Source organism: Eucyclogobius newberryi, unplaced genomic scaffold, assembly GCF_026437365.1.
Source record: "Eucyclogobius newberryi isolate DKJ021-1_F unplaced genomic scaffold, fEucNew1.0.hap1 SCAF_10, whole genome shotgun sequence".
Taxonomy (NCBI): domain Eukaryota; kingdom Metazoa; phylum Chordata; class Actinopteri; order Gobiiformes; family Gobiidae; genus Eucyclogobius; species Eucyclogobius newberryi.
Window position 1 is genome coordinate 29,579,013 of NW_027315724.1, and position 24,838 is coordinate 29,603,850.

The following is a 24,838-nucleotide window of genomic DNA, read 5'->3' on the forward strand; positions in this document are numbered from 1 at the left end:
AACAGTAGCTGTTGTTAGCGTTTTGTGAAAGTGAAATGTACTTTTGTTTATAACGTTCATGTGGTCTTATGTGTCGCCATGAGTCTGCCATGTGCAGTATTAAAGCTTTATTTGGGCAAGTTAAATTGTTCAGGTGCTTGGTAACATGCAAAATTATAACATTTTGATTGCAAATGCTGCAGACCGTTTCACAGATTTTGCCGCCATTTGGAGGCACCTGTTATTTGATGTTGCCGACCTGCGTGCGCATGCGTGTGTGTGCCGTGTAGGAGAGATTAAACTGTATTTTTATTTGCACATTATAATTTATTTATTATATGTTATGCTGAGTCAATTTGGATATTTATCGTTTAAACCAAATGTGTTTCTTTGTTTATTTATTTATTTTCCTTTTATCATATTATTTATTATTGATTGTGTGAGATGATTGAATCAGAATTAAACAAGTTGTGTTAGGACTGACACGTCTCCTCCGTCTTTCCACAGCTACTTCTTTCTTTCTGGCCACACAGTCCAACACTTAGCTGTGTGTCACTTGTTACCGCCCAGCTTCCCCCATGGGCTGGCGCCGTAACACTGCCATTCCTCCAGACGCAAAGCATCGCTCTGGGCATCTTCTTCCTCATCCTGCGCCTGGCCAGATACCTGGTTCTCTGATTCAAGATCAAAGCTGAGAGATAGGGACCGGGACGGGGCGGGGGACCAGACCTAACCCTAACCCTAAGTGGCTTTGGTGCATTAACTATACAAAGTCCAAAAACGGAGGCGATGTCCATTTTGATTCAATCCCTAAGTCTCTGCAGTGGATCACCTACGTGTCTTATGTCAAGTGTGTGAGTATTTTATTGCACAATATGACATCCTTTTGTCTGTAAACAATACTCAAGTCAGTTGAAATGCATTGTTAGTGTTCCTTAACTTAACTGACTGGACCATAAAATGAAACAGGTTTGGATTCATGTTTTTTAAGGTGCACTATGTAATCTTTCTGGTGGAGGTGGATGTGATGAACTCTTCACCAGAAAAGTTACATAGTGCACCTTTAATGTGTGTCAAAATATGTACATATTATGATGCACTGACAGATTTAATATTATAGGTACAGCTTTGAAGAAGTGATCCTGTCCATCTATGAATATTCCTTCATGAAAATCAAAAATAATTTCGAGTGATTTCATTTAGTTGTTTTTATATCAAGTGATTTTAATTATTTTTTTTAAATCAAGTGATTTTTTTTTTTTAATCAAGTGATTTGCTTTAAATTTTTCAAATATACTATATTTCAATCATTCTTGACATTCTACAACAAGAAGGGCAAACATTTCTTTTGCCTCAAACTTGCACAGTGTTGCATTTGATGGATTGTACCTTAAAGACTGAATTCCTATTTAAAGGAATTTCTGAAATTAATTTGTTTAATTTGTTTTGACAAATTAAAATATTTTCCCAACTCAAATCAATATTTCTAGATAATAATTAAACTGTCAGTACAAGTTGTTTTGCCATGTTGTTTTAAACGTATTCATACAATTTTAACTGCCCACTATAATCTTTATGATGTTACAGTGTTGAGTGAACAGGCATAATTACATACAAATATGACCAAGAAGATTTTGTTCTTATTATTTGTAGCCAAAACACTGCAGAAAAAGAGTCCGTTGTGGTCATCTGGACACTGTTTTGAATATGTTTGAAGATGTTTGGGCTTTTATCCAAAAAGTCATTTCAATAAATTTCAACACAATTTAAGGTATTGAAAAACTTAACATACACTATTTATTGACAAATATGTGTGAGATTGTTACCCTACATAATGATAAGTCTTTATTTACATAAAGCAACATTGTATTTCCATTTTATGTGACGAACACAACATGTGCCTCTGTTAATTTGTGGTTTGTTTCTGAAATCAAGTTATTCCAAAAGAACACTCCAAAAATCAAATTTACCTTACTTATATAGGTCTTTTTTTTATTTCACCACGTCTGTTGATCATAAGAAATAAATAATTGTTTTAATTTTTTCAAAACTTTGCAGCTTACATCCATGATTTCATGGTGTTTGTGCAACCATTAAAAGGATAAATAAATGAATTAGAGCTGTGCATGGAGCTGAACATAGAATCAGAATCACAATCTGATAAGTTTTATTGCCATTGTCAATGAACAAAATTCACAACATAGGAACAATGAACAGTAATGAACTGTGGCAATTCAACGCGCTTCAGCCATTGTGTGTTTGCAGTGGACCTGTGTGTGTGCATGTGGTGGTGTAGGAGATTTTTAGTTACCTGTATTTTTATTTGCACATTATAGTTTATTTATGATCTGCTATGCTGAGTAGGGCTGCAGCTATCGATTATTTTAGTAATCGAGTAATCTATAGATTTTTTTCTTCGATCAATCTTTTTTGTACATTCCATAAACCATTTAAAAGCATATAAACATTTTTTTTTTTAAACAATCGTTATAGTTTATTGTAATAAACAAATAACAAATTGAGTTTTTGCTTAAAAAAAATCATATTTTAATTTTAATTTCACATGAGTTTGTCCCCAAAACAGCAACATTTCACTTCACCAGTCCAAAGTGTTCTGTTTGTATATAAACAGACCAGGAGTGGACCATGGGACCAGGAATGCCAGGTGTTTTGAGCGGTGGCTCTACATTTTGTCACTTTACGGCGTTGACTCGGTGTCATCGTGGACTTTCTGTTTCACATCAGATTATTATAATGGTCGCGGTCCTCCTGCTGTTTCCATGGATGTATTGGCTGTTTCAAGGCACCGCTGAGAAGAGTGTGGCATGTTTTAAACGTAGAAGTAGGTGGTGGTTAGAGTGGCAGCTCAGGGCACCGTGCTCTTTCACGCAAAAAACCTCTTCCCGGTCGCACCTATAATAGATCCATGGGTCGCACTCGTGAGTTTGTAGCCACGGCCAAAATTTTACAACTGTTTAAAACGACATGGCAATATACAAAATAACCATTAACACAAAATATACTTGTACAGACAGTTTAATTAAAAACGTTACTGTATTCAATTGAATTATCTTTAGTAGTTTTCCAAGTGCTGCTGACATTTGTAATGTGCAGTCGAAGCATTTAATAAATACACAATACAAGCAAACTTTGTAAAAAAAAGTTGGATAAAGTTAGTGGCGTAACGTAAGTAATAGAGGCAATGAAAATAGTGATAGTGTCAAAAATTCTGTACATGTTTTTTTTATTTATTTTTTTTATCATAAATCTAGTCATTATTTATATGTTCACATTTTCTTGATCAAAGTTAAAATAGACTACAACAAAATTATTTTTTATAAAAAATGATTTCAGTCGGGAAAATGTATTAATTTGTTTCGGCTTTCAGAAATACCTTTTTAAATAGGAATTCAGTCTTTAAGGCACAATTTATAACATTGCAACACCAGTGACAATTTGAGGCAAAAGAAAATGTCAAATCAGAACAGTGTTTTTATATGATGATCAGGTGAGGACTGTCTTTGTGCACCGTACCCATGTCTGAGGTAAAACATGTCTGTGAATTTCAAATTTGACATTCCCTGTTTTATGGCAGAGGCGTTTGTTGTGTTAATAGCAGACCTATAACAATATTATTATTATCATTATAACAACATCTGTTTGTAGAAAAAAAATGAATACAAAATAAAATAATTTGTTTTTCATGAAGGAATATTCTAGGGTTTAGTCTTAAAATAACTGATGATAAACAAAGAAGAATAAAGAAAGAAGGTCAGGTTACGTCCCAGCGTCTTTGAAGAGTGTAAATTCTTTTAATGGCATTCAATTGTTTGTGGTCCAACCCAATGTTGCACCCTTGAATGATACGACGATACATTCCGTTTTGCAACTTTTATTAAGTCCCCTGTTCGAAGTACACACATTTGAGGCACGCAGGGGTACAACACCCACAACACACCTGGGCCACACTCAACACAAATGAATAGGCGTGGCTGACCTACTTTTAACGCCACACGCTGTCCAGGTACAGCCCCTTTCATGAACGTGCACCCTAATTAAAGTGCTCCATGCTAAATGTACAATCCAACACACAAAAGTAATAATAATTTAGCAGTGTATTGTATCATCACAATTAAACATTACCATAATAAATTAGATGAGCAACACCAACATAAATAATTTACATTTGTTTGTGCTCATGACCAGTGAGACTGCATCAGTAGAAAAGAGCCCTATCTCTCAGCTTTGATCTTGAATAGGAGAACCAGGTATGTGGCCAGGCGCAGGATGAGGAAGAAGATGCCCAGAATGATGAAGTCCATGTACAGTTTTGCGTCCTCCATGTCCAGCATCTGCAGTACCTCCTCCGGCTTCTGGAACTGACACGTGTCCTCCGGACACACCAGCTCTGAGCGGTTCATGCCATAGGTGGACAGGATCACTCCTTCAAAGCTGTACCTACAATATTAAATCAGTCAGTGCGTCTCAATATGTACATGTTTTGACACACATTAAAGGTGCACTATGTAAAGGATGAGCTGAAACAGCGTGCTGCGTAAGTCACCAGGAGCACTTTGGAAACATGCTCAGCTTTACGGCAGCTTTTTTTATATGCCCAAGTGAAAGACCGGCAAGCCGCCCAAGGACAGCCAATCAGAGTGCTGCTTTTCAAGTTGACGAGAAATTAAATTACTTTATTAGTTTTTAAAATATCTAACTGTGAGTGAGGTCGCCTCTCCACACATCTGACCTGTAACTTTGTCAAACCTGTAGACTGTACCTAACCCCTACTCTCAATGAATAGAGATACATTTAATACTCTATTATGGAATATTATCTGCAAAGCAGCAATATCTCTATTAAGGTGGTTAAACCCCCACCAGAACACTGAAAATAAATGTCAACTGACTTGAGTATTGTTTACAGACAAAAGGATGTCATATTGTACAATAAAATACTCACACACCTGACATATGACACATAGGTGATCCACTGCAGATACTTGGGGATTGTATCAAAATTGACAAAGAATCCAGAGAAGAGCAGCACTGGAATTGTAGTGACAGGTCCTATAAAGGTGGCAACCTAAAAAAAAAAAAAAGAAATAGTGGAAAGATATAGTCGGAATTATAAATAGCATAATATCTATTACCATTTTTTGTAACAAATGCATTTCTGATATGATTTGTGTTGATGTTTTAAAATCTAGATTCAGTTCCAAGTTCACTTTAATTGAAGAAAAAGCAAACAAAATAATTCCATGTATTTCAACATGTAGCGGTCTAAACTGTGGTTAGTGAATTGTATACATAATATGACTCCACGGAGAACATTATATTGCATAATGATAGACTACATTTGATTGCAAAGTTCGCCTGTTCTGTCAGTCACACACAGTGTAGGGTAAAGTACCTCTAAAGAGGTGGATGTTGCCCCGACCAGCAGCCCCACAGACTGTGCCACCAGAGCAGTGCAGATGGACAGGGCGATGAAGAGCAGGAAACGATCCGCTTCAGGAGGCTGCTCCGTCATCCAGTAAACGATGCTACAGTACAAGATCGGGCACAGCACCTGGGGACAACACACACACACACACACTAATGACAAGTGGATCTAAATATTTATTTGGGTCACTATTCAAATTTGTATCTCTAAGAGTCACCTGAAAGGGTATATCTGCCATGGTTTTTGCCAGATAATATGCCTCCAAACTGTACCAGTTGTTCAGATGTTCCCTCAAGAACACAGACATCTCTATTGGGACTAAATGAAAATAGTAGTTAAGTAAATAAATAAAATCATTAAATTTGCTGTCTCTGTCCCCTTGAAAGAGATCTAAAAACCTTTTTTACTACTCCTAATTTATGTTGTGTCTTACTTGTGTACTCTACTTTCACAGAGGAGCTTCATGATAATGAGTAAATCTTTAAAACTCACAAGTTAAGACAGTGGGCATGAGGGCTCCAAACATGAGGAAAAGCATTGAGAAGAAGAGGAAGCCGGTGTTGTCTAAGACTTTGCTCGTGTCATTTCCAATTTGGAGATACAGTAAACCTATTAACACACCAATCAGGATGTGTGACACGACTCTGAGGTTGGTCAAAACCTGCAGAAGAGGAGGAAATTGCCATTAAGCTATTTTAATGTGATATTTACAGTAATATTTTCAGTTACTTACCTGATCTCTACATAATGTCATAAACGTCCTTTTGAACAGAACACAGAACTGTGTTAAAGCGCTTGTTGCAAAAGTATGGCTTTTGATATGTTCATTCACCTGGACAAAAACAACACAATATTATAATCACAACTAATATGTTTTTCTTATCAATACTGCAATGAAAAGAAAGCAGTGACGATAACTGTTTATCTTATTGTCTCTTGATATTAAGTAGAATTCTTTCGAGCTACATTAGCACAACTGCTTGGCCTACGGTACCATGAGGTTGGTTGTGGCACAGATTAGGTGTTCGTTGTTTTCGAGGGGTTTCTTCTCGTCCTGATCACAAAGTCCACTCTGAACCGCTTCAAACAGCTCTGGGTTCATGTCTCCGTACTCTCCAGAGGCCACTTCCAAGACTATATGGCAATAAAAAAAATATGTTAACAATTCGTTGGTTTTTCTATGAATTAATTACATAGATAAGTCCTACTGAAGTCGGCGGGGTTGTGGTAGGTGGGACAGTGCAGGCCGTGAGTCTTCATATACGGGATGAGGTATGGCACCGAGCCTTTGTAAATACATTGGCCCTGACTGAGGATATAGAGCTGTGGAGCATAGATAAGAAATAAAATAATCATACAAAAACATAGATATTGTAGGGGATTCTTACTAGTACAAATACTGTAATGTTATTCACATCCTCCCACTTATGAGAGAGTTGTATTTAAAGTTGATATTGATTAAAGAATTGGATTGAGATATCAAACATGTTTACTTGAGTTTATTAGAGTTAAGTGGGGAACCTGTGTTATTTATTTATATTTTTTAAAAGGCATTTTAAAAATATATTTTGCTTGTTAATCTGAAGGTTTGTGAGAACGTAACCATGACATTGACTCCTTTTCTGGACACTTTACCAAATGTGGTTTATGAAGATTTATTGACCAAATATTTTAGGCCGTGGCTGGAGAGCCGCGGCGCGGTTAAATGGCCGCGGAGTTTCAGTAAGTGAAAAATCACTTGCCTCACCAGCCAAGGCCACACGCTTAACAATACTTCATAAAGACATTTTGGCCTGGGGGTAATTTCCTGTGTCCCCGATTTTAAATCGGAGTGATTGACCAATCAGAGAAACACATGGTCCATTCCTGTCTAAACAAACAAACAAACAAAAAGTGGAAAAATACCACAAAGTTTTGAGAAACAGCACATACTTGTGCAGAATCATCAAGCAAAGCACTAAGGTTGTATGTATCTGAGGTAAACGAAGTTACATATTTTGTTTTTAATGATACAAGAATATTTGAGATGAATGGATGGACCGTATTATCGTAGTATTTCGATGCTTCCTTACGGTCGATCAGAATGTATAAGGGACAGGCAAGACAAATACCATAATAATCTCTCTTGTACCTTGTCAAACAGCTCAAAGAGTTTGGCGCTGGGCTGGTGGATGGTGCAGATGATTGTGCGCCCGCCCTGAGCTAAAGAGCGCATTAGTGACACCACCTGGTAAGAAGACACACTGTCCAAACCACTGCAAACCAGAATGTACTTACAATTAGCTTAGACAGACCAGTTTATGACATTCTTTTATTTTGACCTCTGATTTACTATAGAAACTGCTATAGAAACTAACCAAAAAGAAACAAATAAATACAACTAAATTGAAACTATACAACAGGACAACCACATTTGAACTATGTGATAAAATGTAGTTATTCTGGATGTGCTCTGACCTGGTGGGCTCATCGAAGAACATGACTGGAGGGTTGTTGATGAGCTCCAGAGCGATGGCCAGCCTCTTGCACTGCCCCCCGGACAGAGAGTTGGTCCGGGTCTGTTTACAGTCCTGTAAACCCAGGGCGGTGAGGATCTTATTCACCTGCACACGCCGAGGGCCAAACCATCAGAAAGACAGCACTGGACCAACAACCAGTCAATATAATAAGATAAGATAAGATAATCCTTTATTGTCCCACATGGGGAAATTTCATTGGTGCAACGCAGGTAGATACAGAGGTAGATACAGAAGAACAGATCACTTATAGGAAGTCTGATAAACACTTTCAGTAGAAGATCTCCTATAAATAAATAAAAACTCCCATAGACAAATAAATACATAAATACCATTGCATGTGATCCCGACAGTAATTGCACATGAATATGTGTCACGACAGCACATAGATTGCACATGAATTTCACAGTAATTGCACATGAATTCCAACAGCAATTGCACATACGACAGAATTGCACATCAGTATTAGGTTAGGTCAGTATTGCGACGGGATAACGTGACGATCTCCGGGTAAGACGACTGTTCTCCGCAGTTTCATGAGTTCCTCCTTTGTGTAAACGCGGTACGGCGCCGGCCGGGGGGCGGGGCAGGAGCCGGGGGGCGGGGCCGGAGCCGGGGGGCGGGGCCGGAGCCGGGGGACTCAGAGCCAAGACACATCGCAACGACACGACGAAAACACTCAATCCAGCCGAATAAAGTCAAAACAAGTTAATTTAAAGCGATTCCAGTGCGTGTCCCGATCGTTCGTCAAGTTCCTCTTTCATATAAACGTGTATATAAACGTGTACCGACGACACGCCGTACTTTAGCGCGGCCGGAGGGCGCGGGGGGGGGGCTGGTGGGCTCGCTCGGAGCTAGTCACGTCACAACAACACAACGAACGCAACGAAAAACGCTCAAATCCAGCCGAAAAAAGTCAAAAACAGTTGAATTAAAAAACTATTCCAGCGCGTGTCCCTATCGTACAGTAAAATAGAAAAAATATACTAACTATATTTACAAAATATAGGAGATAAATCACAATAAGTGTGAGAAAGAAGAGAGAGCGTTTACACCGGGCTGCCAGCTGTACCAGCGCCTTATGACGTAATGTACTAGAATCAATGTCAGCACTTCATAATAAACACTTTTAATAATCTTAATAAAGCATGAACTTAATTCATAATGAAAAAGTTTAGTAAATATTTAATGAAGGAGTTAAAAAGCCTGAATTTGTTCATTATGAATTAAGCCATTGTTCATGCTTTATTAAGATGTAAGGCAATGCAAGACAAGTTTTTTTGTAAAGCACATTTCATACACAAGGCAATTCAAAGTGCTTCACCCAGCAGGAAAAAAATGCATTCAAATCACAAAGCAATTACAGAAATCACAAAACAGTTTAAGAAATAAAAGAGAAGAGTGCAAAAAAAATCCTTTGTCATATGCACAGCAAAACAAAACTGTTTTTAGCTTAGATTTGAACATTGTGAGGGCAGAAGCCTGTCTCACATATTCAGGAAGACTGTTCCAGATTTTAGCTGCATAAAACTGAAACACAGATTCCCCATGTTTTGTCCTGACTCTGGCACCAGCAGGAGGCCGGTCCCTGAGGTCCTCAGAGTCTGAGATGGTTTATATGGCAATAACATGTCCAAGATGTACTTTGGTGCTAGGCCAAGAAGAGACTTGTGCACAAGCAGAGCTGCTTTAAAGTCTATTCTCTGAGCCACAGGAGCCAGTGCAGAGACCTGAGCACAGGACTAATGTGATGGTACTTCCTGGTTATAGTCAGGACCCGAGCAGCAGCGTTCTGGATGTACTGCAGCTGTTTTACAGCTCGTTTGGACAGGCCAGTGAGCAGGCCGTTACAGTAGTTTAATCTACTGGAGACAAACGCATGGATAAGTCTCTCCAAATCTGGTTTAGACACTATAGTTTTGATTTTGGCAATGTTTTTTAGATGGTAAAAAGCTGTTGATGTTATTGATTTGACGAGGCTGTTAAAGTTCAAGTCTGAGTCCATTATTACCCTCAGATTACTAACTTGATTTTTAGAGCGAGACTCTGGAGGTGACTGCCAAAAGTTTTCTTTGTTTCTGTGGGCCAAAGACGATGATTTCAGTCTTGTCTGAGTTCAGCTGGAGAAAGTTGTTTTGCATCCACACACTGATCTGTTGGACCTTAACAAATTTAGGGCAGTGCCAGTGTTGCCCACCCAATCCTCTAGTCTCTGTAAGAGGATCCTATATTGACAGATCTAACAGAATTAAGACTGTGGCTTTGCCCGTGTCAGTGTTCAGGCGGATGTCAATTGTCACCTTGACAAGAGCAGTCTCAGTGCTGTGATGAGGTCTAAAACCTGACTGAAAAACCTCCAATGAGTTGCTTATTAAGAGGAAATCTGTGAGCTGTTGGTAAACAACCTTTTCAAGGACTTTGCCCCAAAATGGCAGATTAGAGATGGGCCGGTAATTGTTCAGTACTGCGACATCAAGACTGCTCTTCTTTAGGAGAGGCTTTATGACCGCAGTTTTCAAAGACATTGTTGAATGTTCCAGATTGAAGCGACATGTTAACAATGTGATTGAGTGAATGGTGCAAGTAAACTGTTCAGCACAGACTTTAGAAATCTGGTGGGTAACACATAGTGGCAGCATGTAGATGAACTCAGACTGGTGATGATCTCATGGGCAGTTTTGTCAGTTACTTGTGCAAAGTGAGTTAGCTCTAAGTGTCTAGGTGGTTTTAGGGTAATTTTTTGTATTGTGGGATTTATCGCCTTTTTAATTCCCTGAACTTTGTCATTAAAGAATAATGCAAACTCATTACACTTGGATGTGGAAATTAGTTCTAACGGCAGCTGAGCTGGAGGGTTTGCTAATGTGTTTACTGTAGTGAAATCAAATTTGACAACTGATATTTGGCTACAGAAATTGCAAATTTGATAACAATATTGGAACACACTATTTGAGGCATTGCAATCAAAAATGTAACTCACTTGTCATATAACTTAAATAATAAAACAATATTACTCCAACTCAACAGTATTCCCTAAAGACAGACAGTGTTTTTTATAATTTCTTTCAGTGTAATCCCTCATTCATCCAAGAGTCTTCCATTGTAGAAAAAGATTCAGTTGTAGTCATCTGGACTCTGTTTTTAGATAAACAAAGAGTCATTCTTAATCTGCGAAATCAGATATTTATCCTACTCGTAAGTATCCGCCCTCCGGACAGGACCTCCTGATAAAGGGAGTATTTGGTTTCATTTGAAAATACCCACAGGGTATATTAAAAGCGTTCCCCAGACTTGATTCGCAGATTGAGAATTATTCTTGGATGAGAGTCAAAAAGTTTTTGTCCATATGACTACAACTGAATCTTTATCTACAATTAATTTTAAAATTAAAACATACTCACTAGTTTTTTCTTAACCTCCATGCTTTCATTCAATTTCAAGTTTGCCGAAACCTGCAATAAATGGAAAATCAGGATCATAAATGGGTAATGCAGAAGGTATTTGAGCTTTAGGTAGCACAGGCCTGCTCTTGTCACTTTCTGGCACTGGCACTTAAACACATCTCAAAAACATATTTCCCTGTTCCTTGAAGTGCCCCTTTATGTGTGTTTGTCTCACCATCATGGCCTCTTGTGTGGTGAGGTTTGGCAGCAGCTTGTCCTCCTGCATTATGTAACAGGACATTTTTCTGAACGTCTTCGGGTCCCGCAGATTCCCATTCACCAAGATTTGACCCTTCATCCCAGTTTCTCTGCACAGACACAGGTTTGCTACTGTAAAGGCTACTGTAAAGTTTGTTTTTTAATGTTCCTCAGTCCCACAGTTTAGATTTATTTCTTACAGTTTTCCTACTGTTGTGACTGATGTTGAGGGATTAAATAAACAATAACTGTCTAATCATCTTTTAACATTTATTCTGGGTAGAAGGAACCCAATTGTGTGGACATGTAGGTGAACATTATGAGCTCAAGCAAGGTTTGAATCGGCAACATTCCGGTTTCCAGGTTGTCCCTTAACCTACTACACAACTAATACTACACAATATCATTAAATTCTTCGACAATTCCTTTCACATTCAGGGGGTAACTTTGGTCTTTACTGCTATTGTTGGGCTGTAAATCCCTTTTACCTGTATCCAGCCAGTATGTTCATTAATGTGGACTTGCCGGAACCTGAGGGCCCCATAATTCCAATGAGCTCCCCGCTGCAGAATTCCCCAGACAGACTCGTGAGCAAGGTCTTAACACCTGAAACAGAAAAACACATGGGCACACAATTACACCAGTGCCAAATAAAGTTATATGCAATATTTTATACAATATACCTATGGTTTGCCATAATACCCTGCTCTCCAACTGCAATACTATACATGAATACTTTAGCGCACATAGTAGCTAAGATTTAACAAAACCAATTGAACAATTTGAGAACTGCTTCCTACAAAATTCTCCAGAACATGATCACTGGTTTTGAAGTATGTGTGATTTGGTTCGTACACAAAAAAATCTTATTGCTTTACTATTGTCTTCAAATGAACATATTCACAAGGACCATGCCACAACAATGGAATATGAGAGCATGTTCATTGATAATGGGGATGATGATATATCGATGATATATCGATGATGGATTGATGATGGATTGATGATGGATCTACTAAAGAGGTGTTGTTGAATGTGTTCCTTCTGACTTATCGAACCCCCAAAGGATGTCTGAAACGATAGTAGGGTATAATTCGAACGGACGTGGAGGACCCGTTAGAGTAGACAGAAACGAGCTGCCTTCACTTGAGCCTCGGACCGAGAGAAAGAATCATTCTAGTGAGGAGGCTGATGGTCGCATGACATTTTTAAATGTGGAAGTCTACTACTTTTGTGTGTTGAGAGGTGAACTAAAGTTAGTCATCATAGGGACGAGAAGCAGATTCTTGGGTCTGAAATGAAGAACTTGCCCTGTAGGATGATGTGAATGCCTGGTAGAGAAGACTAAGCGCTTGAGGGCTGTCTAGTGCGTATGGCAGCTGGAATTAGTTTGAAGGGGCTGGAGTGCGCTGAGCAGTCTTTGATGCATCAATTGATGTGCGATGGATTGAGGTGTGTTCTAAGAGATGTCTCCTCTGAGAAAGAAACAGGAGACCTGATCGCTGGAGCTATTGAATTGGCAGCGGAAGGAAGAATGATTGAGATTCCCCAGTTAGGGTGATGCGCCTTGATAAAAGATGAGACGTACGTCTGTGCCTCTGGAAATGATGATGGAAGGATGAACAGAGGTAGAACACTGGCTGCGAAAGGCCTGTAGGATAGAAAGGATTGATGGAGAGAGCAGAGGGTCGAAAGAGGGAATGTGAGTTGTTTGAGAGAGCATCCCGGAGCCAGGTGACAGCTCTGGAGAGAGATAGTGTCCTGGTGCCTGGCGACAGTTCTGGAGAGAGACAGCATCCCAGTGACCCTGGTGAGGACGTGGAAAAGGCTGGAGTAGCATATTAGATCAATGAGAAACGGGTCGAGTGGATGAATGGGGAGGGGGTTGAGTAGGATGAGCGATGAATGAGGGAGGGATGAATGAAGAGTCGAAAGGAGATCGAATGAAGGACGGACGCAGGTGCGAGAAGAGGTTCGAAGAAGAGACTGAAGAGAACCAGAGAGGCATCCTGGTGCCCGGTGGCTCTGGAGTAGACATCCCTGTGGCCGTTGGCTCTGAGCGAGGGACTCTGGGGAATGAAAGGATAAGGGGATAGCGGCGGATGATACGCCGGGGCTGATATGAGTATGGCTGTTGGCCGTGGATCGGAGCGAACCGCGTACTTGTATAACTAGAGTTACGTTAGGTAACTTGGATTTCAGCTGTGGGTTGTAGCAGTAGGTGTAGCGGATGGAGGGATGAAGGGATGAAGGAATGCATGTGCGTGGGGGTTGAGTGCACTGCAAAGAGGGGGAGAGTGTGTCTGTGTCTGTGTGTCTGTGTGTGTGTGTGTGTGTGTGTGTGTGTGTGTGTGTGTGTGGTGTGGGTGTGGGTGTGGGTGTGTGTGTCTGTGTCCGCCCGCGTGCGTGCGTGCGTGGAGGAAATTATGGTGTTCAGAGGCTATGGAATCACGCCTACCATGTGTGCGAGGCAGGGAGGGGACCTGCATGGTTCCTCTGGGGAACGTGACAAGTAGAGACACAACTGACTGAAATAATCTAATAGAAAACGGCTCATGATTCTTGTTCAAATAAATGCACTGGCTGACTTATTTTTTCTCAAGAGAGCAGAGACAACAAGAGATGCTGGGATAGGCCTGTATAAATAGGGCTTCTGGGTAATTAAAAGTTAAAGAGTGGAGGCACGGCTCCTGAACCTCAGTCGAAGATTAACAATCATCAACTACATTGTCAATAAAAGTGAACATATTTCCCAAATGTTTTCAAAGCAGGTCATTGTTCACTGTAGTGTTCTGTAAAATAAACACTGTTCAATTAATTCTTTCTGTGAAGAATTTAACTATTCTTTTCAAAATGGGTCTCTTTGTTCTCGAGCAAAAACATTATTATAATGGGTGATGCCTTTCTTGATTGTTCCACGATCAGAGGAGAGGACGGGAAACTCCAAATAGAAGTATATAGGAAACCTACACACACGGACCAGTATCTGCTCTTTGGTTCCAACCACCCACTACAGCACAAGCTGGGGGTGATCAGAACCTTACAACACAGAGCTCAAGGTGTGCCCACCAGCTCAGAGGGCAAGAAGAAAGAGGAAAAACATGTCCGAAATGCCATCTCAGCCTGTGGTTACCCCGCTTGGGCTCTCAACAGAGTGAAGAGAACCAAGAAGCAGGACAAAAGGGAAACTGAACAGAGAAGGAAGGGTGTTTCTATCCCTTATGTGTCTGGCCTCTCGGAAAAACTGCAGAGAATTTTTAGACAACACGAAGTCCCTGTTTATTTTAAACCAGGAAACACTTTAAGACAAAAACTGGTTCACCCAAAGGACAAGTTGCCGACTCAAAAACAGAGCAATGTAGTTTATTCGATCCAATGCAGTGAAGAAAGTTGTAAAGAACGTTACATAGGTGAGACGAAACAGCCTCTACACAAGAGGCTTTATCAGCACAGAAGAAATACAAGTTCAGGACCTCAGAGTGCCGTGCATCTCCACCTTGAAGCCTCTAATCACTCGTTTGAAGACGGTGAGGTGAAGGTTTTAAGCAGGGAGAAAAGATGGTTTGAAAGAGGAGTCAAGGAAGCTATTTTTGTTAAAAAAGAAAGACCTTCTTTAAACAGAAATGGAGGGCTAAGGTTTAATCTTCCTGTTATTTATAATGGGATTCTGAACCCCTGGAAAGGTAAAGGACATTCAGATGCTAATCAGGTACTCAGGGTGGTTGAGCCAGGGTCTCACAAAGACAAAGAGGTTTCTAATAGCCCATTAAGATTCTGAATAGGCTAGCTCGGTAGATACAAGGGGGGAGTTTCTGTTGAAACAAACAACTCTTTCTACTTCAGGAAGGCTCCTCCCAATGGGCGGGTCTTACCACAGAATAGTATTAATATCGGAGTTCTCGACCTAAATTCTTTTATTGACAATGACTCTTGGATGAGAGTCGAAACGTCTATTTTTCAAACTGAGTCCAGATGACTACAACTGAAGCTTTTTCTACTATTATTATAACGTTTTTTTGAGTGAACACTTGAAGCTGTGAAATAAAAGCATTGGTAGTAAATGCAGTGTCAATCAAAAGTCTTCTTTGAGGGTTTGTCTTGAAGGAACAGAAATGTCTGATCTATTACACACAGAACCACCAAGCACTGACTCACCCAATTTGACCTCTCCTCCTGTTTTGTCCCCTCCATCACCTTGTAGTTTTATTACAAATGATCTCCTCCTGTCTCAGAATTAATCTAGAGAAGCTTTAACAACAGCAATAAACACGCCGGGCATTAAAATCAGTGGGACTTATGGATGTAGAAAAACAAGTCTGTATGTTGCGCCTTTATCTTTTTCTTGCTCAGGTAGTTACTTATACTTGGTTTGTGGTTTGATCCCAGGTCTGATCAGTATCCTAAATCAAGACACCCACTTTTCTGTACGCATGTTATGAAGTGTTAGTCCGAGTGACAGCGGTGGTTTGAAAGAAAACTGACTACTTATTCTATCAAACAATATTTAATATTTAATTTCACTTTCAAACTGTTCATTGCCTTTTCCACTTCTTCTCCCACTCGGCACATTGATGACCTGTGGACCCAGATGCTCCTCAACTCCCTGGAGAAACGGTCTCTATTCCATTTGGACGGTTCATCTTCTTCATCTTCCTGGATGAACTGGTTCTCCTCCTAAGTGGTTCCAGCTCCACTGTCTATCTCTCGTCAGCCTGTCCGTCTGAGGGAGTCGGATCTCTCCTTCACTGTGGAACTCCTCCAGGTTTCTACTTTTCCCCAAATGGGATGCTGGGGCATTGCCAAGTTTATCTCTGTCATCCCCCCTGTGTCTTACCTTTCCTCCTCCAGCATGGCCCCTCTTGGATGGTGTATAAGAGGTCTTTAAACTCCAGGTTGACGGCGGAGCCTTTGGGCAGTTGGCTGAAGCACTGTGTGGTGCTGTCCTGCTGCTGGATCTGCCCATTACCATTACATGTGAGCGGGTCATCTATGGGCACGCTCAACGAGTCCAACTCCAGGCCTTTATTGTCCAGGGCGGGCATCTGTGTGAAATAAGGAGTGGTGGTGATCGAGACCAGGTAAAACGCAGGGCGCACAGACATGGTGGTTCAGTCTGCTCAGCTCAAAAGAAAAAAAAGAATGGCAATAATGTGAGAATTTACAAAACAGCTCCTCAGGCTTCAGTAGTTACACTGCTGTGCACATGCGCAGAGCAGAAATCTCTATGAAGAAAAATGTTAATGTGGCCTGTAATGATGAATTACTGAGATCAAGTTACAGCTTGACTTTAGCATCTACGTTCACAAAATCAAAACACCGGTTAAAACAACACACACAAACTTAGATTTATACTGAGCAGACACTGTAGTTAGGCTAGAGTTGTATGATAAAATGTATTTTTCATTTCAACATTTGTGTACAGATGTCAGTTAGGCAGAATCTAATCAATACCAAAACTATCGAGACAAAATATTGATTAAAAGAAATATATATCACATAAACAGTAAAAAATAAAATACATTTAGAAGTCTATGAGAACTATTATAAGACTCATAATAATATAAAATAAACTACTATTATTGTGTTGAAATCAATTGCCTGAAAAATAAGCATTTTAAAAAAAAAACGATAATTGATTATAGAATTCGGCTTAGTGCCTTTTCCCAAGTATCAAACTTTAAAAACACTACAACAGTGCACTGCACTCAACAATTTTAAGTCAAATGCCTTTATTACCCTGTTTTTTTATAGGAAACAGTGTGACAGGAAACATTGGAAGTATGCCCCTATGGTCCATAAACAAAGTGTTACACAATAAACACACATGACTATGACCTCAATCCTCATTGAGTTCTACCGGTAAAGTGTGTGTTACAGCTCTTCCGATTTTCCGAGTGTCTACTGTCTGATGTTATCTGTCCACAATCATCTTGGTCTCTTTCTGTTCTCTCCTTCTATTCTCTTCATTTTATGGAGACTTTACATTCAATGAAGATAAGTTTGTTATCTTAAGTTCGGGAGCAGGACCACGCCCCTTCCTGCGGCTACACTACTTAAGCATCCAGATCACATACACCTGTGTTCGTGATTTTGGTGCCCCTCCCTCCCTCCCTCCCTCTTTTAAACTGTTCTAATTATTCTAATTTATCTCCTAGATGGGGGTATCGAGGCCCGGGAGCCTTCAGCCCTCATCGCAAGAAGCCCCAAAACGGCATCAACTTCGTACATTCGTGTTGTTCATGTTTCTCCCCTGCCAATAAACACCTTGCATCGTATCTGGGGTCGTGGTCCTTGCTAGTGAAAAGCCTGACAGTGAACCAGCAACAATTAACTTACAAGGGGAAAAGTGATTTGAGGTTTATGTTTTAAAAGACTGATTCTCTTCTTGTGATTATGGCACATTTTAAACAGATCCAGAAGCATTAACTTTTGAGGATACATTGATTTAATGAAATATTCAAGTCCTATGTAGTTTTCACATGGAATAAAAGACAATTTAATGTTAAAGCCCTAATAATGAAATTGACCACCTATAAAATGTAGTTACAACTGGTTAAAGTTGCACTGTAACATTTTTATGGAGATGTTGGTTCCTTGCCTTGTTTGTCACATGTTGTCATGATACTAGAATTCCAAACTCAATTTCAAAACTAAGTAATAGGCTTGATACTCGATATCGGCTTCAATATACCAATGATTAAAAATAAATTAATAATAATAATAATTTTTATTATTATTTATTGGATCTATATAATGCCTTTCAAGACACCCAGAGTGCTTTACATTGCACACAATATAATGTAATTTTAAACATTGATTTGTGATTTGATTGGCTAAATATCCCCATCGATTTTCTATGGGGCTCTGGGGCGCTTTTCAAACCGCCCCACGGCTACGTAGAAAAGTGACGCAGGCTGCGCCAGGCAGCAGACCACGCGGCGCACAAACAAAGTATACATCTATTTCTATTTATAGATATATATATATGTGATAAAATGTGAATATATGATTATATTTCTGTGATGTATATTATCTGCATAATAGTGATATATTATCTGCATCATTAGTCTGAGAGAAAAACGGGTGTGTGACAGCATTTGTTTGTGAAGGTGTCGTAAAGAATATTGCCCCAACCCAGTGTGACAGCCCAGGGGAGTTTGGGTAATGTTTATCCAAGGCTTGATCTCTAGGAAAAATACCAGCTGTAAAACAAGTGCCTTGATGTGAAGCTGACCAATGAGAAATGTGACCCCCCTATTCAGGAATATCTAATAAAACCAACCAGCATGAGAAAAAACGTGTGAGACGCAGGAGGGTCATGTAGGCTGCTTACAACAGCCTGCGTGAACCCGTCCCGCCGTTTTCTCCCAAGCTTGCCATACAAATGTCTGATATTTCTGTGTCGTTTCATATTCTAAGTTGAATTGTGTTCTCTATGTGTTAAGGAATAGTATCGGTGTATGTCTAATTCCGTGACATTTTCTGGTCCTATCGAGCCGGACGACCAGCTGCCTTCGCGGAGATTGACGGGTGAATCGGTAAAAGTCTGTGTGCACAGCGGAAGGAAGTCCACTTTTCCCCGTGGCCGCCCATCGCACCTCATTCTCATTCGTTTCGAAGCAGCAGGAGAACACAGGCGACAAAGAAGGTCAGACAAAAACTTTGTGTGTGAAAAAGAGTTAGCCATAAAACGTTTTATGCATAGGCTTTATGCAGGACTTTAGTTACTCACGTAAAGAGGAGTTTAATATTTCTCACAGACAAAAAATACAGGAGTCTAATATTTCTCACAGACAAAAAATACAAGAGTTTAATATTTCTCACAGACAAAAAATACAGGAGTTTAATATTTCTCAGACAAAAAATACAGGAGTTTAATATTTACTCATTAAAAAAATACATGAGTTTAATATTTACTCATTAAAAAAATACAGGAGTTTAATATTTACTCATTAAAAAAAATACAGGAGTTCAATATTTACTCATTAAAGGGAATATTGTAGGCTTTTTTGCCCAGTTTGATATTACTGAGGAAATATTGTAGGCTTATGTACGAGATAAGTTTCTCACATAAGCAGGGAGTTTGATATTGCTGGAAAAATATTGGTTGGCTTTGTGTTGATAAGTTTCTCACATAAAGGAGTTAAATTGCTCACCACGAGTTAAGTTTCTCACCGAAAGAAAGTTATGATGCCTTATGCCGAGTTGTAACTGACATAAAGAAGTGTGAATGTAAACTCTGTGCACAAGCGAAGTAAGTAAGTGTGAATGTGTGAATGAGGATTAATAAGTGATTAACTAAGTGTGAATCACAATTAATCATACAAGGGTCACAAGGCGTTATTCTGAGAGATCTAAAATTTGCAGTCACGGGTGAATCTTTAAACACCTAGCATTATCTCCGGTGGAAAATCAATAAGAGATTCTACTAGAAGCTTGAGATATGACGTGTCTGGAAAGCAAGTAGCATTTCTCTCAGACGACCGAGACCACATAATGCCAAAATTATCACCTCAAACTGTAAAAGACAAAGGAAAAGTCATGGAGGATTTTGGAGGGAGACTTGCCCAGTATGCTCAGATGACGTGGCAGAGAGGGGGAGATAAGGGGGGTCAACAAGACAGGAGAATGGGGAGAAAGCTCAGAGGATGCTCTGAACATGAATGAATTAGGAACTAAACCCAGCTGGTTTAAATTTTAGTATTTTAACAAATTTAAGAGTTTTTGTTTTGATTGACAACAATCAATTATAAAAGATTGTATTAAACTTGATAAGAGATGAAGATGAATTCAGATTTTTATAGATGGCCAATATTTTGGGGAATGTGATCACAAGACAGGACACTTCCTGTCCCCGACATAGAATGCAAAAGTTGTGTTTTACGGTATTAGTGCACAGAACAAAGCTATGTTTTGTTTTGTTTTTGGTTTGTTTTATTTTTGGACTTGACGAAAATTATCTTTTTGGACTTATTATGTAACCTTAACGCATGACTAGATGAAAGTACAGGACGAAAAGACAGAAGTGTTTTTAAATTTAGAATCAAATACAGGCACAGGCCTGGAAGTGATAATATGGGTAAATGAGTGACTACTGAAGTTTTTGGACATAGGAGTAGAATGGGCAGTAAGTAAAGTGATAGTAAAAGTTATGTCAGTAACTTATTTATTTGTATTATCATGAGGAAACCTCGTATTGCGATGTAGACGTAAGTGAGGGAATAAGTTAAATAGTGACGTGCGAATGTCCTCCTTGGAAAGACATGAATGTGTCATTAACTAAGGCAAACGACGCAGAGTGGGGGGACATGGGAGGATATGGGTCATAAAAGATAGTCAGAGATAACAAGGGCTATTGACTGGCAAAGAATCGGGGAGAGGCCAGGATGGAGCAAGATGTCGTAATCTTTACGTATCACAGTGACAATTATGAGCAACACCTCAGGGGGGGTTGACGTGATGAGTAATAAAATAATTTGACATTCTAAAGGAAATACCACAGGTTCTGATGCAGTATATCTTCATTAGATATAGTTAAAGGGGAAGTAGGACTCAGGTCGGAGCCAAGAGGGGTTAGACTACAGGAAGGGCCTGGGGGGAGAAGAATACATTTTATGAGACCGGCAGATTACCTAAAGATAGTGAAAACTAAACAGGGGGATGGGTGAATCAATACATCAGTTTAGAAGTAGAATGATAGGGATATTTTAAAGATAACTAACTGGAATCCCAGGGGATGCAGCGTCTGATAGTTATATCAGCAGCAATTAGGAAGGAAAAGCAGGTTACAAGTGAAGGTAAGAGTAAGTGAAAAGAGAGAAAGAAAAAGCAGGTTTAGAAATTTGGAAATGGGTGTTTCCTCCGTTACAGAGAGGAAGACAGAGAGGAAGACAGAGAACAGACAGAGGGGAAGACGGAGAAGAAGATGCGATGTTACAAAGAAAAGACAAGAAAGTAGGGAACAAAGGGAAAAAGGGTTGATAAAAGAGACGTGCCTTATAACCAAGGGGAAGGTTTAGGATCATTTAGATTTTTTTATACGCATATAGAACAAACTAATACACAATGTTTGTAAAGCACCACATGAGCAGGTGTGAGAGATTGAGTTTGAAACTCACCTGAAGCACATATAGAAGATTAGCACATATTACATTAGATGTATGACTTTATTCAGGCCACACCAACAGAGGAGATGTGAAATTTGATGTTAATTATGTTAATTATGTGAAGAATTCTAAGTTGTGAACTGACCCTTATGGCCAGCTCAACGGAGGAATTATTGAAATAATTATTATTGTTTGATGTATTTGTATTGCACACACACACACACACACACACACACACACACATACACATACATACATACGCGCGCACACGTGGATACAAAACTTTTAGAGTTTGAAACTTTTAGAGTTTGAAACAAATGGTGGTAAAACAGATAGGTGTGACACACATGGGGGCCGGCGCCTTGGAGGGAGGGGGGCTCAGCCAGGGATGTGTGACCACTGAACTTTGAAAGGTCAAGAGGTGACATTGGGGAGTAGAAGACGCAATTCCATCTCCTCCTTGATTACATCGTTGTAAACTATCTGGATTATTGAATTTTGTTTAAATTTAAGTTTGAGAAATGGGCAAGGCCATGTCTCAAAAAGGAGGGATGTGTACTAGTAAAACAAACATTCCGAATCAATAATTACTAAAAAAAATAAATTTGTAAACAAGAGAACTGTTTGAAATAAATTTAACTGTCGAAAATACTTTGTTTATCACCGCAGCAAGATCGTGTTGGAGATGTGGTGTTTACAGAGACGAGCCAAGTGGACGAGCAAAGTGGACGGAGCCACACCGTGTCGTCCTAACCAGGGGAGGACGAGAACATGGGTGCAGCAGACAACACAGCACCAGACCCATAAGCAATCTACAAGACGCAGGACTTCGTTTGTATGAGTTTTGTCCAGAGTCTACGGTAGAGTACGATACTCAAAGCATTATACTCTGCTACGATAAACGAGAGCCAGAGGCTACGGTGCGCAGAGTACCATACTCTGCTGAAAGAAAAGAATCAACAGTTATCATCATCACAGCGATGACGGTAATATGGGTGCTGCAACACCTGTATTATGCACCGGACAATCGGGACAATAGATCAACATTCACAACTGTGTATACCGGTTAATGGGAAAATAGAGGGAAGAAAATAAGTGATCAACTTGATGGAAGGTTACGAAATGCATAATGTGTAATGTATAATGTACAATGTACAATTGACATGACAGTAGCTGAAGAAACACAATGGCATATTATACAGCCACCGTTGTTTGCACTAACTAAGAGTGCTTTTTTATCTGCTACAACATAACTACATGCAATGTTAATGAGATTATGAATTGAGATGGGAAATGTACCAGTTCATATGTGTCAAAGGTGTGACCGAAGCGAACAGCGGAAGGAGGTCTCTTAAGAAACCAAGCGCGAGGACGTATGGTGGTGTGGACACACAGTGCTGAGAGGGCAAAGGGACTAGGACGTTGTGCCTATGTATCTCTTTTGTGGCCAAAACCATAACCATCACCCAGAACCATACCGCAGGGTCAAGGTCGAGAGGTTAGTGGACAATCTGGTCCCAGTAGCACCTGATACTACGTATTTGATTCTATTGGGGTGTCCAGAGAGGTCCCTGACGAGTCATACTAACTGACCAGAGAGCAGCGGGTTTGAGGTCATTCCGCTTGTTTCTGCGATATTTCCCATCACACCGCACAAATTATAGATAGAATAAATTGTCTGTATGTCAAATTACAGAGATTGACCAATCTGACTCAAAATTTAGGATAGTAATGCAGTAGAAATGTTGTGGGCCGAGAGAAAAGGAGTGTGTTCAATGTTGAGAAATGTGCATCACTTTTTGAGTGTAAAAGTGTCATTTTAACAACAATATGAAAGACATGTTGAAAACTGAAAAGAGTAATGTGTTTGGCATATGAGACAGTAGACTAATGCTTTGATAAACAGGGAAATTTGATAAAATGTGAATATATGATTATATTTCTGTGATGTATTTTATCTGCATAATAGTGATTAGCTGCATCATTAGTCTGAGAGAAAAACGGGTGTGTGACAGCATTTGTTTGTGAAGGTGTCGTAAAGAATGTTGCCCCAGGGGGGGTGTGACAGCCCAGAGGAGTTTGGGTAATGTTTATCCAAGGCTTGATCGCTAGGAAAAATACCAGCTGTAAAACAAGTGCCTTGATGTGAAGCTGACCAATGAGAAATGTGACCCGCCTATTCCAGAATATCTAATAAAACCAACCAGCATGAGAAAAAACGTGTGAGACGCAGGAGGGTCACGTAGGCTGCTTACAACAGCCTGCGTGAACCCGTCCTGGTGTTTTCTCCCAAGCTTGCCATACAAATATATAGAAAATAGAAATAGAAATATAGAAAAGATATTTCTGTGTCGTTTCATATTCTAAGTTGAATTGTGTAGCAAAGGAATAGCACCGGTGTATGTCTAATTCCGTGACAATATATATGGATACATATTATTATTTTACACATTTACACCAATAAGAATATAAGATATTTCTGAATGAGTTATATTGTTTTTAGACACAAAAAAATGTACGTAGTTGGCGGCCCAGCGCCCTTAATGGACCAGCCGCTGCTGATATCAACAATGTACCGGTCTGACAATGACTTTGTGTTTAAGTAGAACTTATTTGATATTGAGATCAGCAGCCCTATGTAAAATTGTACAACCGTAAGGAGGATTATAACAGATGCGGCGCTCAAGGCTGCTTCTGGAATAAGGTGGATAAAAAATGTGCTCTATACATAAAAAAAAAAAACATCCTTAAACACAGAATGTCAGAAAGTCATATAAACACTTCCTCCCGGTGTCAGTTTTGTTTGTGATTCACCTTGTGGCTTTTGGCACCAGACAAGTTTAGAAGAGCAACAATGAGGGCTTGTATGGACTTTGCTCCAACATGACTCTAATTTTACTCATACATAATATCAATGACTGAAAGACAATCGATGGGTTTCTCAATGGGGAGAAAATCAGGACTGTTGCCATAGCAATTTACAATTTATAACTAAATATTACAGCATATATTTTGAATCAGATACATTCCTCAATAAGATGCATACAACAGGAAGTTGAATGAATAGAACTTGGGATCAAATACCAAAATGCCACCAGTGTGGACTAAATCTGCCATGTTTTTTGGCAGTGGTGCAAAATGATAAGATAAG

General features: G+C 39.6%; 2 protein-coding genes across 2 annotated transcripts in view; one reads left to right on the plus strand and one right to left on the minus strand.

Moving 5' to 3' along the window:
* Positions 1 to 24,838, plus strand: part of dhx40 (DEAH (Asp-Glu-Ala-His) box polypeptide 40) — a 264,848-nt gene that overhangs the window by 45,019 nt on the left and 194,991 nt on the right. The window lies entirely within an intron of this gene.
* LOC140367526 (ATP-binding cassette sub-family G member 4-like) overlaps positions 4,187 to 24,838 on the minus strand; it is a 54,094-nt gene continuing 33,442 nt past the window's right edge. Inside the window, exons 2-15 of the mRNA XM_072454045.1 lie at positions 16,416 to 16,623; positions 12,070 to 12,187; positions 11,559 to 11,691; positions 11,342 to 11,392; positions 7,882 to 8,027; positions 7,556 to 7,679; positions 6,633 to 6,747; positions 6,419 to 6,558; positions 6,158 to 6,256; positions 5,917 to 6,085; positions 5,642 to 5,742; positions 5,392 to 5,550; positions 4,946 to 5,064; positions 4,187 to 4,437 (exon numbers count right to left, since the gene is read on the minus strand). Coding sequence (XP_072310146.1) covers positions 4,212 to 4,437; positions 4,946 to 5,064; positions 5,392 to 5,550; positions 5,642 to 5,742; positions 5,917 to 6,085; positions 6,158 to 6,256; positions 6,419 to 6,558; positions 6,633 to 6,747; positions 7,556 to 7,679; positions 7,882 to 8,027; positions 11,342 to 11,392; positions 11,559 to 11,691; positions 12,070 to 12,187; positions 16,416 to 16,623 — 1,908 coding nt within the window. The 3' untranslated portion in view covers positions 4,187 to 4,211. The remainder of the gene's footprint in view (positions 4,438 to 4,945; positions 5,065 to 5,391; positions 5,551 to 5,641; positions 5,743 to 5,916; positions 6,086 to 6,157; positions 6,257 to 6,418; positions 6,559 to 6,632; positions 6,748 to 7,555; positions 7,680 to 7,881; positions 8,028 to 11,341; positions 11,393 to 11,558; positions 11,692 to 12,069; positions 12,188 to 16,415; positions 16,624 to 24,838) is intronic.